Genomic DNA, 15,886 nt, shown 5'->3' on the forward strand with positions numbered 1-15,886 from the left:
GCGTAACGTTGAAGTGTCTCACTCCCAGTTTCTTACCACCCCCTGCCCCACTCTCTTGCCGGCATACCGCGCTTCGGATTGGCTGCCTATTTTTATAAATAGCGTACTGACCGTGCATTGTATCAAAAAATGAAAGAGTATTTTTCTTCTTAGAATTTTATTTTCTACCTGACGAAACAAGGGCGCCCGTTTTTTCTAGGACACCCTGTATATCATATAAAGACCATTCAAGAAATTTTTATACCGTCACCGAATTTTTTGGTCTGACAGCTGCCACAATGATTAATTTGTAACGTCATCTATCCTATCGATAATTTTTTTCAGTTCCTTATGCAAAATATGAAATTACCGTAAAAAAGATGATAAAAAGTGAAATCAAAATTAAAATCGGCCAAGAAATGCGTATGATATCAAACTTCTAAGTAGTCAGACATTAGATAGAAAAACCCGACATAGTATGTGACGTCATTTACTATGTTTGCCATAAAAACTCCATACTAAATTCTATTTTGCCAGAAAGAGATAAAAACAAATCTTTGATGGCTTTTTTGATTGTTTTTATATGAAAAATGATTTTTCTCGACTGTTTGTTTCATGAATGGGCTTTAATAATAGCAAAAAAAAAATCATCGATATTCCCTAACGACACCACAGTTGTTAAAATCAGTGAAGACATTTTTGATCTATAGTGGAACACCTAAAAGATCATTGACAGATACATAAAACATTCACCGTTTTTCGGATAATAGAAAATAGGGTAAGTTCATATTCACGCATTTTCATGTTCCATTTCCTAAATAGAATGACATGATTAATGACTCTCACTATATTTCATCCTTTTACTATGAAGATGATGAATAAATACGTGTCTTTCTAAAACTATTCACAAAGTATATCAAATTGTTGTTTAAACATGAGAGCACTACATACACCGGCGTCGTCTTGTACATCACCTGCAACCTCGTCTTCTACTCTAAGTTTATTAAACAATAGTGAATAGTTTTACCCACACAAAACACATGGGACCTAGATCTTTATTCATTTAGAATAAACAACATTGTTTTATTATACAGAAACTATGTTATTTTACTTTTGTAAAAGGATTTTTAATGCAATTGCATAATATTAATGTACAGTTAAACTTGTTTAAGTGGGTCCTGGATAAGTGAGAAATCTCCATGAGTGGAACTCATGCTGAGGTCCCAACACTTTTGCACTGAATTACTTCTGTTAGTGGGACGAAGCAAATCTCTATATCTGGGATTGGTTCTTTCGATTTTATTGTCATAGTTACCTCTATAACTGAGATAGCGAGTGAATTTTGTATGCATTAACCTCTGTAACTTACTGCTGAATGCCTGACAGGACACAATGCTTCATGTTCTCTGTCAATGCCAAGTTCTTGCCATGAGGAGATGTACTTACTTGAGCCAGCCTCTCTTTGACGACCTTTCCGACCTAAAGTCCGTCGACGTCAAAGCACTCCTGCTGTTCTTAAACAGCTCTAACTGGTTCATGGAGTAGTGGCCAGGGATGGGTCAAAACTTTTTCGGTATCACAACGGACCCTATGGTCTAAGTGTGTTCCACCCCCGGACAGCGACTATAACCTAACCTAACCTCACCTTTGTAACTGAGAACTAAGATAACATCGTTTTGTTTAACTAATTAAACATCACTTAACTAGTTTTGAACCTCAATGACCTTCAGATTTAGTTTTGCTTTACTATCATAAGGATGTTTATTTGAAAAATGCCGAAACGAAGGCTCAAATCGTTATCAGTACGTGAAAAATTGAAGTTAATATCCGTTTATGAAAGTGAGATGACACGTGATGAAGTCTGTGTCGAATTGAATGTGCCAAAATCTACTCTTTGTGTATAATTCAGAATGAAGATAAAATACAATCAGAATGTTCTGAACGACAAGGAAAACTAAAACGTGTACGTTTATCAGAATATCCTGAACGTGCTTTATTCAATAATCGCTTTATTCAATATTCTGACCTTTATAAATGTAACCCTCTGTAAATGAGACAGATATTTATTTATACCTGAATATCTGAGACACTGGAATACCTCTATAAGTGAGGCAAGGTTTCACTGTATTTGCACAAGGACGCCAAATTATAATCAGGTTTTTATTTAAAGCGCGATTTCTGTTAAGTGTGGTTCTTTCTCTGTGGTTCTATACTACAAGAATGAATCCGGACTCCAGAATCAGGCATGGGAATCCGGAAGTATGGGAATCCGGAATCAGGCATGGGAAAATGCACAGATAAAAATCTGAATTTCGACGTCAAGACGGACAGAATATTGTATTTACGTATTCAAGTTTTTAATTTCTGTTTCTGCTATGTTTTTCATTTCATTAAGACTTGCGAGATACTGTCAGATCAACCTAACTACCAGTTAGACATATCCTATGCGGAAGGAGAAATGGCAAAATTTTCGAGAATTTATTTTAAGACGACTGATCATTTAGCGTAATGAATCCTAATAAAAAATTTATGACAATATCTTTGATTAACAAATTTTTTATTATTTTCTGTTTAAAACATTAGTGAATGTTTGTTTGAAACACTTGAACTATTTAAATGCATTTGTAAAACGAACAAGGTTGTAAAAATTTTATTATAAATTTATGTACATAATTTCTGCATTGAAAGTAATTACGTTTTAACAAATTGCATGTGTAACTAATTGACAATTAGTTATTATTTATATAACATAAATTATTAAAAAAAATTATCGCAATAAATTTTATATAATAGGTTATTTGACAGTATATGAAAAATATGGTGGTAATTGGTGATATCTGCATAGACTATGTGTTTTAAAATCGATTTGCCATATTCTGGTGATAAAAAAAAGATAGTCATTCTGGTGGACATCTGGTGGACAGATTGGGACTGTCGACGGAAGTGAAAACTTCAAACAATTTAATAAGTGGTCCTTGGTCTGACTAGAGCCTTCGGCAGTAGAGCTCGCTGTGCTCGCATATACCTCTAATAAATACCTGAATAAAAATAAATAAAACCTCAATACTATTCAAATAGCTGTTCACAATTCTAGATAAATATGGTGGGAGCGCAAATAAATACATTTAAATAGTAAGATGTAATATAATTTATTTTTATATGCGTTTCCACCATTTATTTCATGGGTTTTAATTTTTTGGTATGGAACACTCAAAAACATTTTGTAGTGAACCGAATTGTGAATCTAAACCATCCTCGCATCCACTTGAACACACACACACGGCTTTATTTCGTACGGAAGAAATTCGCTAATACAAAATTTAATTTTAAGATGCTTAAAAATGTGTTGCATAAATTTTGCATTTGCATGTTATTAAAAATATGTTACCTAAATTTTCTAAAACATGTTTCATTTTATTTATAAAACAACTTTGTTCTAAGATAAAATATTTTTTACGAAATATATGGTAGAAATATTTGTCGTATAAAATGATAGCTAATTATAGAAGAAAATAACAAATAAATTATATACTAAAAATGGAATTAAACTAAATACACATTTGTAATAATTTAATTTGACGCCATGTTTATTTACATGTTAACTGAGATATACATCCTTTCAAAAAATCATTTACACGTTAAAATTTTGTCCAAATATTGGTTTCTTTTTTTAATAGATAATCACACAAATACGACTAATAATCTAAATCTATTTAGGAGGATACTCGTACCGATTAAATTACGCTCAACAAGCTTTTATTCGCAGCTTTCTTCTCGTATATATAACGCCAGCAGTCGTTTTTTCTATAATAAGGCCAATTATTTATTCCAAAACAGATTCCAAGAAAATACTTCTTAAGAAAATACTTAAAAGCTTGAATCGTTTATTCTTCTTTCATTCATGGGAAAAGTTTGAAGAATATTGTACTAAATTTTCCTTCATGTAAAAATACTGATAGCAATAACTACCCATTTTCCATGTTAAAAATAATTGACAATAGTTTTCATTTTTATACTATGTATATATGAAATATATCAAGGTATACTAAGTTTAGTCCCAAGTTTGTAACCCTTAAAAATATTGATGCTACGGTCAAAATTTTGGTGTGGGTGTTCATAAAATCCATTTTCGGTTGTCCGTCTGAATGTTTGTCTATCTACCTGTCTGCCTGTGGACACAAAAACGCAAAAACGAAAAGAAATATCAAGCTGAAATTTTTATAGCATGTTCAGGACGTAAAAAGTGAGGTTGAATTCGTAAACATAGATCAATTGGGTCTTGGATCGTTGAGACCCATCTTGTAATCCGTTAGAGATAGGATAAAAGTTTAAATGTAAAAAAATGTTCCTTATTAGAAAACAGACAACTTTTGTTTGAAACATTTTTTCGAAAAAATCACTGTTTACCCGCGAGGGTGCAAAATAGATTATAACGTTATATATAGTATGTATTATCACAATCTTTCTTTACTTACATGAAAAAAACAAACGATTGCGTAATTATGGTATTTCAACAATAAATTCAGTCAATTGTTTGTTTTCACTTGTTATTCTTAATCTTTGGTTTTGTGGATTTAAGTTGTGGTTTCCGTTACTTGATTTTTAATGAGAATGACATTTTTGTTGAAATGAGTAGTTAACAGTCTATTTCTTGAATTATTTCTTCTAAATAGTGTATTTATGTTCATTTTCGATATCTCTAATTACTAAAACTAAGCTAGATATCGATAAACTTTATTTTTGTCATATAAGATTTTAGAAATCAGTAAGTTTTTACAATTTCCATAAAGTTATTTTTTCAATAATTTTTAATTTTGTTAGCGTTTGAATAGACTTTAATATAGTGTTCTATAAACTTTGATATAATACCATTGATTAATTTTATACGTGCAATGTTATTTAATAATCTGTTTCAAGAAAAAAAAAATGTCCCAGTTCATTCGGTTTCTAGTATTGGTGAGAACATAGATAGAAGTGTTTTTTTTTTTTTAAATAAAACTGGTGTCGTCTAAAGTGATTACATTAGAATTACGTTAATCTATCTCAACATATTCTTGGGGGTGAGCGAAAAATAGTGTATATATATTTCAATTTCAACAGTACAATTACATTTGACAAGGGAAAAATGGCATTTGTTTGTTTTTTATTTGGTTTAGTTTTTTTCATTGATAACAATTTTAAAAATAAAAGTTTTCTTCATCCCATTTGAGTTTTTATTTATATCTATTTGTTTTTCTAAAATGTTTTTGGACGTATTTTCTGTTGGTATTAGTCATACATTTGTTTTTGTTGTGACGATGACGTAGAAAATGATATTACATAATATTATTGTTATTTTATTCTTGATTAAATAAAATTATTATACCATGTATACCGTGTGTGTTTGAAGCATCTTGGGATAGAATTATGTCTGTAGTATGACTGAATACAGAATACATTCGTTTAGTAATGCATCTAAAAGAGTAAGACTACAGATACGATAAACAGATACGATAGGACAAGCTGTTGTATGCCTGCAGAGAGTGGGAGATTTGTTGAATACAAATATTATTAATTGCTTTGATAACGTTCAATCATTACTAGTATGTGAATGCTTTTGGAAATACGTGTTTGTATTCTGTTTATTGGTATTCGTTTGGTATACATGTATTGGTAATCCAATGCATGTATATAATACCTCTCTTTTAGATGCATTACTTAATGAATGTATTCTGTATTCAGTCATACTACAGACATAATTCTATCCCTAGATGCTTCAAACACACACGGTATATGAAATATACATAGTATATTAAGTTTAATCCCAAGTGTGTAACGCTAAAAAATATTGATGCTATGAAAAAAATGTTGGTATAGGTGTTTATACAATCATCTTATTAGTTCATTTTCGGTTGTCCGTCCGTCCGTCCGTCCGTCTGTCAACACGATAACTCAAAAACGAAAAAATATATCAAGCTGAAATTTTTTCAGCGCAATGAGGACGTAAAAAGTGAGGTCGAGTTCGTAAATGACCAGAACAGTTATAGAATAAAAGTTTAAATGTAAAAAATGTTCCTTATCAAAAAAATAAACAACTTTTGTTTGAAACATTTTTTTGTAAACATTGCACTGTTTACTCACTAGGGCACACATTAAATGCATATTTTATAGTATGTATAAATATGGGATTATCAGTTATGAATGTGTGACATCTATAGATACGTATATGTGTAATGTGATAGAGTAATCTACACTGTCTATACATGGTATTTCAACAATTAACTCTGTCAATTATTTGTTTTCACTTGTTTTTAAATAATTCTACGTTAAAATATATCTATCTCGATATATTTCTACTTTTGAAAAATTATTATACTTTAATTAAAATATGGTCCTAGCTAACTTAACTTAGCAAAAAACCTGTTTTCATACTTTTTTACTCTAAGAAATTTCTACTCGTAAAGATTTATTTATTTCTTTAAATATTTCTTTCAAATTCAATTTTACAATATGTCGCAATGATAATTGCGGAATGAATATTAATTTCTCTTCATTATATAAGCCAACCCCCCTTTATTTTCCAATTATATTCAACCCAAAATATTAAAATTTCGAGGAAATCAGATATAATTTTCAAAACAGTTGAATTTTTATATGCGTTCCTGATCAGAATATTTTTGCATCATCGATTTTATTGTGAATAATTGAAATTAACAGTAGTGTTAAAGAGTTTTTTTGACATAAAATTATTGGAAAGCAGTAAGCATTTTAAAGTATAAATCTGTAAAAGTAGAAATATTTAAAGGTATAAATTTTTGTAAGAATAATTATTTTCTCAAATCAAAATCTTTGTAGCTGCTTAAAAATTGTTAGGTATTTCATAGTTGTGAATTTCTTCATTTTGGCGGAAGCGCAGGTAAATACCTTAAATATATCAATTTGAATCGAAATTGAATGTAACCATCGCTTCCACCAGAATTATTTTATATTACATTTGTAATATGTTTACGGTATATAAATAAGGACTTTAATATCTCGGAACTCAACTTTTATCCGTCTGAGGAATTGTCAAAAAAGCCGATAAAGTCAGATAAAAACTCAAAACTTTATTTTTAAAGGAAAATGCTAATCCATATTTCACCCGTCCATGAAATTGACGCCAAATCAAAGGGAAGGATTGAAAACATATTTCATGCGTTGATGAAATTGACGTTAAATCATAAAGATGGATTTAAAAACTCTTTCATCTCGCTAGCTAGTAAATTGTAAAGCATTTTATCGAAATAATCGTTTTTTGTTCAACTATGGTTTTTACTGATATAATCTTCATGTCTATCTATTATCCTGTTAATGTATCTGCCCGAACATATTAAAACTATCTATAAATTAATTGGGTTATGTAGTTTATTAGATATAAATTCAGATAACTTTATCAACTATTCCAGCACCAATTATTATTAAATACTGTCAGGAATAAAAGGCCATGACATTAATCCCTGGGTAGATCTTTTAGAATACAATATGTCTGTTGATTATAAGTAGTGACTATAAATGGGTTATTCATAGATCGAACAAATTTTGACATAGTATCCTAAAAATTTAGAAATGAGTGTCTCATTCCAAAAACAAATAATCATCAAGAGGTTTATTCGTCTACGGGCAAATCGTTTACCCAAAAAATGGGTTATGATGAATTTATATGCTTATTAAAAGCGAATTCTTGTAAAAACAGCATCACAGGAGTGTCTCTTTCTAGTATATGACGTCAAACACTATGTGCGATCTCTCTGTCTAATATCTGTTTAATTAGTTGTTTAAAATGCTTATATCATTCGTATTTCTTGACCGATTTTAATTTTAATGTCACTTTTGCCATTTTTCTTACGCAATTATTAAGAAATGTGAAAAAAACATTGATATTCTCTTCCATCTCCGATCCTTCGGGGGTTTTTTCAAATTTTTCAAATTTTACTTGTGTTTTATGAAGATATCAAATTAAAATAATTTCATTTGAAATACACTTAATTCATAGAAATTAATGTTATTATTTATCATTGCTTGCATATTAAATTGATATGATGGCAGTTTATTATGTTTTAACTTTTCAACATATGTGATAGTCTAAGATCCCAATTAGGATCGACCTTCACCCATCTGTTTACCGGATGAAAGTTATTTTTTATGAAATATAAAATGTTAACAAATATCCCTGCAATGGGTTGCCTAAAAAAATGTGGTCCAGACTACTTTTAGTGAAAATATCAAGAGTAAAATTTTTAGAAATTTTTCACTGACTTGCATATCTTACGAATTTTGATCTACTCGAAAGTAAAAGCCATAAAGAATATGTAGCAGCTATGTTGTCTGCCTTTTTTCGTTCACTATTATCGCATTTATACAAGTTGAAAATAGTAATTACGTGCATCTGTTAATTCATTGACTCGCATATCTAAATAAAGATAATTTTGTTCCAATTACGGTGGCATATGATTGGCCACAAAATATTGGTCAAAAATAATGTTTACAAGCTTTCCAAGTTTTGATATTTATATTAAAAATGGTCTGGACCATATTTTTTAAGGCAACCCGTTACAGGAATATTTGTTAATATTTTACATTTCATAAAAAATAACTTTCATTCGGTAAAAGGATGGGTGAAGGTCGACCCTAATTCGGATCTTGTACTATGAGTAAAATACATACAATATATACACATGCACGTAGTTAGAGTTAAATTTATTCCAGAGGGGTACAGTTCATGAGTACAAGAATAAAGTTAATTCGAGAGGGGTACATTTATGGGGAATCTTTACACCTTTAAAGAAGCGTCTACGGAAAAACTAGACCATTGTGCAAGTAGACTAAGAATGGTAAATAAATTCATTCGTACATTTGAACACAGTATTGTTGTTAATTACTATGGTTTCTTAAAATTCATCTATTTATGCAATACCTGCTGAAACGCAGTTTAATCATGTTATCGCAGCTTTATTTTAAGACACCGATTTTCCTAATATCGCCGCTTTAAAATGTAGGCGAGCGTAATTTCAAAATTTTTGTTTCAAGTGCTTAGATGGGCCCTTGCCTTAGCCTGCCTCTAGTTAGATGCGTGCCTGACAAACATACAAACAGACATTCATTATATTCAAATAAATAACTCTTGCATAAATGTGACTCTAGCTAGAGTGTTAGACAATTGATTGCTGTAAGCACTAAGCATAGTCATATAAAATACACATATTATATACTAAATGACACTTCATGTGGCAGAGAGTCTTCCCTCTTCACGTAGGTAGGTGCGATAAAAAATTATTTTCACAGTTTTTTTTTTCTATAGCCTAGAGAAATAATATAAAAAACAGATATAAAATAGTAAGTAAAGCGTAGACATATAAAAAACCTATCTACAATTTTTTAAATCCTTTCAAAATTGTGAGAATTTTTCTCATTACAAGAGGAAACGTGTAAGCAAAAAAACATTAAAGGGTTATCCATAAAAGACGCACGCTTTTTCTGGCAATTTTTTGATCCTCCCACTCCCCTTTGTCACAAATGGTCACAGCAGCAAAGACCCCCTCATGTGAACTTTTGGAATGAGCTAAAAAAGTATAAGTAATCCAAAAAAGCCAATATTAAATAAATGGGACGTCACATTGCAACAACGCGATGTTAAGTATACCTGTGTGTTTCCACTAACTAGTTAGAACTCGGGATATTACTGGTGAAAATGCCCGGAAAAATCAATATTTCTTAATTATTTAGTGTAGAAACATTTTAAGAATCTCTGGTCTAGAACTGCATTGTTTTGAAATTAATGGTCGATGGTATGGAATTACATAAAACTTTTGTAAATGGTAGGCATTAGACTGTATATAGTGTCATCTATCGCTACAATTTCCTGTTATTTATTTTATACATAGTGTTTTATTGATAAATATCTTATTACTATTTATCATTTAACTTGCAATGTTCGTGTATATTCTATGTTTATATAGGTTGTTTATTTTAACTTCATACGAGCAAGTAATTCGAAAATTAAGCCGGGACAAAAGTTGCTGAGTTAAAAAAGGAAAACTATTTTTCGCACTTTGAATTTGTTGAAAGACCTTCGGATTTATTTTACCTGTAAGGTTATACCCTATACAGTTTTCACAAGGCTACGGAGTAAACTTGCTAATTCGTAAAATACTCGAGAACTTATGATACTCGTTCAGGAAGTATTTATAAATAAGTTTCAAAATCTATACATAAATTATTTATAGGTCATTTCTAATTTTCGCTCGAGATTCCAAACAATCTGCCCAGTTTAATCGGATCTGTCCACCAATTCAAAAATATGGGTGCTATTCATTCCCGAATGAATAAGAGGCGTATTATAAGTTAAACGTGTTTATCTATATCGTAGCTGCTAAACGGATAGACCGTTTTGGACTTAGTTTGTATTGAGAGTGTTATTAACTATGTTTCACATATGTTCAGTTTGGAGAGATTATTCCTCCCAGTTGTAAATTGAAAATTTGTATGCAGATAGTACCTAACAAGTGCCTATATTTCAAGGATCACCTGTTTTGTTGGAGGTTTCCAAAATTTAATGAATTTTACTGTATACATAAAACACTTTGTATATTTCAAATCTAATATGATAATAAATAGCCATAATATATTATATTATATGATATAAAATAACTTGTATAATATTATAACAGAAATTCAGGTTTAAAATATTTATGAAAAATACAAATAAATAAATAAAAATAAATAAATAAAACTACAAAATCTTGTACAGTTCATTGACCATATTGCATCACGAACTTGACTTTATAAATATAAGAGTATAAACATAATTATATTATCAAACAAAACTTGTTAAAAATTAATTAAAGATTCGGTGTCAAGGCGAACTTATAACTAATTATGTTACTTTAGCATCAAGAGGTCATCATCACAGTTATATTAACATACTTTAATGTACGGCGTTTTATTAAATTTCTTACATCTTGTTCATTGAATAATTTTATTCGGTCGTGAAATGTTCCGTATTAAGATATAGCGAACGACATGTAACTTAAAGTAGTTTTACACAAAGTTTACAAAGAGGTATAGGAGATAAGTCATTACCCGTGGTACATTCACGAGTATGAGAGAGTACATATACATAAAGCAATGTGTATAAGAAAGATACTATCATATATTTGTTTATATGCTTGCTTGTATGTGTGTAGCTATGACTGACTAATGCATTTGACCTTTGAAGAGTAGTATTAGAGACCAAATGTATTAGTCAGTCCTATCTCGTACTCATGAATGCAAAATGAAGCATGCAAAATGATTTGTCATAGAAATTGTATAAAATAGGAAACTTTTGGACGCTGTGTAGTATAAATTTGAAAGAAGATATAAGGTTGTTTCAAAAGTTTTGTCCATTTTTATGAGTCTGCTTTAAACTGTGATATCTCTGTGAATACTTTACAATTTAATCGAAATAAGCGCCATTTAAATCAGTGTATTTTTGTCAAGTCTATTCATTCCGTCGGCACAAGGTTCTTTCGGTGAGAAAGTTATCGAAGTTCTTGAATAGATGGTTGTCGGTTGGCGAGAGAAGACATACTTTTATCTAGACAAAAAACTTAATAATAGACTTTCTTTTACACCTGCGAAATATGTGTGCATTGACCGATCTATGTATATGATAATAATTTCTTCCTTCGTACCGTTTTTTGATAACTCAGCTCGAAACAATAGGTTAAAAGCTCCATTTAATTGTATTTCTGTCATTCTGATCATAATATATAGTACTGCAATATTATTATATGGTATTGTATTGTCCTGTAATGTTCCTTATTTAAGAGAATTTCTACATTTATTTCTGGAATTTAATTGAGTTTTCGTTTATAAGTATATTATACCTTTATTGCATTTGTTAATACGATCATTTATTTAATTTTGTTCGGACATCACATTTATTAAATTAATTTTAATATGATATCGAATAATATCTTAAGAATTAAACGATAATTCCGCATGATAGATTCTTTCGAAAAAGAGTCTCATGATTAATGTTTAATACAAAACGTTATACAGAATAAAAGTTCGTTTTCATTGTTAAACTGTTCTTTAGTTATCTTTTCATTTTTTTAAACAAAATCTACTTTATTATTTACTAGCTTTTGCCCACGGCTTTATTCGTGATTCATTTCAATAGATTTCATAAAAGATACATTTAGTGAATCAGTGATTCATTTAGATAAACTATCTTTACTTCACTTATGGTGTTTATATACCGCTCGCAGTATAGGCAACGTCAACTTTAAAGACCCACGTGCTATCCTCCAACCCGCTTTTCTTCACTTAACCCGCCCCCTAAATATCAACTTTACTTCTATCCCCTTGGAAAATAACACGACGGCTCCTATAAAGAATGACAAAAAAAATTTTACGCTAAACTTTTATCTTAAACCATGATCACATATATAAATTTTACATTTCTAAATTCAAATATTAGAAATTTTCATTATTTTAGCCCCTTGTAGAGTGAATTTTTTGAAAGTAGTCGTACAGCCAACTTTTGTTTTAAACCATGAATGAGCACTATCAAATTTTACATTTCTAACTTCAAAATTAACCAATTTTCATGCAAACTTTAAATCCTCATTTTAATCCAGTAGAGAATGAATTTCCAAAAATCCGTTGATCGATCAGTCTGTCAGTCAGTCTCATCTTAATTTTTTTTCGGCCAAAACACATGCTTTTTACACCTGATGTATGACTTATATGATTGTAGAATTTCAATCAAATCCAGTCAGTAGTTTTTTCGTGAAAGCGTCACAAAAAAATAAACAAACAACCTTCCTTTCACATTTAAAATATAAAAAAATAGGAATTTAAATAATAAGTTTAGTTTATATTTCCAATTTAGTTTTTATTAAATTTCGTTATGTATAATATTTAAATACGAAATACTATTCGGATTCTTGAATACCCTTGCGTAATCATTTCAGCTTGCGTAGGTTTGTTGTTTTTTTTAAGTTTGTTGAATACCTTAAACTTGTCAAGATATTTCCCACAAGGTACACAATACAACAGAACAACAAATTCATTTCTATAAGTAAGTAAGTTAGATAAAACTTTTTGATATTACATTTAAATATTAAAATGTAAGTGTAAGTATTTGTGTGTATGGCTTCTGTTTATTTACGTATTACCAATTTGAAAATAAAACAAGTGAAAACAAACAATTGACTGAGTTAATTGTTGAAATACCATGTATAGGCAGTGTTGATAACTTTGTCACATTTCACATACACACATATCTGACATATATATATTCTCATATAATGCGCAAGTGTTGATGCGCAATCGTTTGTTTTTTTTGACGTCATGTAAATAACAAAAGATATTCACTTTGATATTCCTATATTAATACATACTATAAAATTTGTACCTAATTAACGCAATCGTGGGTAAACAGTGATGTTTACAAAAAAATGTTTCAAACAAAAGTTGTTTATTTTTTTGTAAGGAACATTTTTTACATTTAAACTTTTATTCTATCTGTAACGGTTTACAAGATGGGTACTACGGACCCATGACCCAATTGACCCATGTTGCTCATTTACGAACTTGACCTCACTTTTTACGTCCTAAGCACGCTGTAAAAATTTCAGCTTGATATCTCTTTTCGTTTTTGAGTAATCGTGACCACAGACGGACGGCCGGACGGACGGACAACCGGAAATGGATTAATTAGGTGATTTTATGAACACCTATACCAATTTTTTTTTTGTAGCATCAATATTTTTAGGCGTTACAAACTTGGGACTAAACTTATAATACTATGTATATTTCATATATACATGGTATAAAAATTGTATTATTGGGTGATATATTTTTCTTTTAATGGTAGATAGAATAGTATGACTGACTGACTGACTATATTATCATGGGATAGGATATTTATCATGATACCTGCAGCCTATATATCTATCGTGTGGTAGCTATTTTCTATACTAAGAAAGAGATCCGATATATATGATGAACAAATTTAAAATACGAATTTTGTCATGAAAATCTTATAAGCACAATGCTCAAAAACCTTTCTCTTCTGAGGCACGGCCCTTCAAAGGTTATACCTACATGAGATATTGATTTTTGGTTTTTTATGGACTCACCCCTTAAAAACCCTTGCCTTTCGCGCTACGGCCTTTCGAAGGTTATGCCTAGCTCGGGCGGGAAGGGTTTTTGAGGGTTGAATGTATAAGAACTTTTGATCAACATGACCACAACTATCTTAATCCATAGTTTTCAAAAAATTTTAACCGAAACCTAAAATCAAAATCTCATGTAGGTATAACATTTGAAGGGCCGTAGCTGAGAAGGAAAGGGTTTGGAGGGTTGAGTCCATAAGAACTTTTAATCAGCATTTTTTTCGTATGGATATACAGGTACCTATCTGTGCCCAAAAAAGAAGATGACATTGTATTTATTTTGAAAATTCTTTATTTATTCTTCCAAATCAATTTTATCCCCTTCAAAGTAATCCCCTCCCGGTGCAATGCACTTATGCCAACGGATTATCAATTTTCGAAACACTGGTTGTAATCACTTTTTGGGATTGCCTTTAGTTCCGTCTTCGCTGCGGCTTGAATCTCCTCCATCGTATCAAAACGGTGAATCCGGAGTGGTCTTTTGAGCTTGCTGAATAGCCAGAAGTCGCACGGCGCCAGATCAAGTGAATACGGTGGTTGCGGAACGATATAGGTTGAGTTTTTGACGAAATGATCGCAAATTATGAGTGCAGTATGGAATGGTGCATTATTGTGGTGTAAAAACCATTATTTGTCGCGTTACGCAAATTACACATAACGTTCAAATAATATTCCTTGTTGACTGTTTGACCGGGCGGAAGGAATTCAAAATGCACAACAAACGCGGGCAGTTTAAATTCAAATGTCAGCTTATTTTTTTGACACAGTATTATTTTACATCTATACGTTACATATATTATGTATGTGTTTGTTTGTTTATCTTTCTTTACTTAAATGTCGTAAAAAATAAACGATTGTGTAATCAACACTGTCTATACATAGTATTTCAACAATTAACTCAGTCAATTGTTTGTTTTCACTTGTTTTTTGGCATTAATCTCAAATAAACGGTTCAAGTTTAGGATCATTGTAAATATAAGATTATGACTTCATATTGGAATATAATTATTATCGAACACTATATCTTATGAAAAACAGTAACAAACATATAAGATGATAATGCAGTGAGTGCTATCGTGATATATATCGTTTTTACGGCGTCGTAGCGGTGTTAGTGGTGACGGTGAGGCGCCGTCGCACAAACGACGTCAAAGCCCACCATCGTTATACAGACCGATCAATCCCATAGGCACGAGGAATAACCACCGACAAACGAACTAGACATTTACACAAATGGAAAACGAAATGTAAGTTTTTCCATTTTCTATTATAAAAAACTGAAAAAATTTCCCATAAAATCTTAAAAACTCTAGTTTAGTGAATTGATGAAAATGTTTTTTGATGTGATTGTGTTTTTCGGTGACTGAAAGTGTTTTTTCTGGATTGTAACATAATGTGACCTTTTTCGATATAGAAATTTTCGTTGAGAACGTAGAAAATTAGTTCACACATAAAAATTATGGATTATGAAAATTATATGTATTCCTCGAATGAGGATCAATTGGATGGTAGTGACTCTACAATTCAGGTAAATTTTCATGTCTTTTTTTTCGGAGTCTCCTTGACTCATTTGCGTTGGAAAATTATGATTGCATGTAGAAAATCAATTAACATTGACTCATTGTTATTTTATATGTTTTTTCCCACTGTGAAATATCAATTCATTCAATATTGCGAAAAATATTTTAACTATGATAATTTTCTCTAAATTAATTTTTCCAAAA

At 30.5% G+C, this 15,886-nt stretch overlaps 1 protein-coding gene across 5 annotated transcripts in view; it reads left to right on the plus strand.

The window, feature by feature from the left end:
• The window catches only part of LOC123290639, a 101,775-nt gene that overhangs the window by 28,703 nt on the left and 57,186 nt on the right, over nt 1-15,886 (plus strand). Inside the window, exon 1 of one of the 5 annotated variants that reach the window (XM_044870899.1) lies at nt 15,536-15,690. The exons of the other annotated variants lie outside the window; for them this stretch is intronic. Within the exon in view, the coding sequence (XP_044726834.1) occupies nt 15,622-15,690 (69 nt within the window). The 5' untranslated portion in view covers nt 15,536-15,621. Of the gene's footprint in view, nt 1-15,535; nt 15,691-15,886 lie in introns of those variants that run through there. 5 annotated transcript variants of the gene reach the window in all.

The sequence above is a fragment of the Chrysoperla carnea genome, chromosome 1 (genome assembly GCF_905475395.1).
Source record: "Chrysoperla carnea chromosome 1, inChrCarn1.1, whole genome shotgun sequence".
Classification (NCBI taxonomy): Eukaryota; Metazoa; Arthropoda; class Insecta; order Neuroptera; family Chrysopidae; genus Chrysoperla; species Chrysoperla carnea.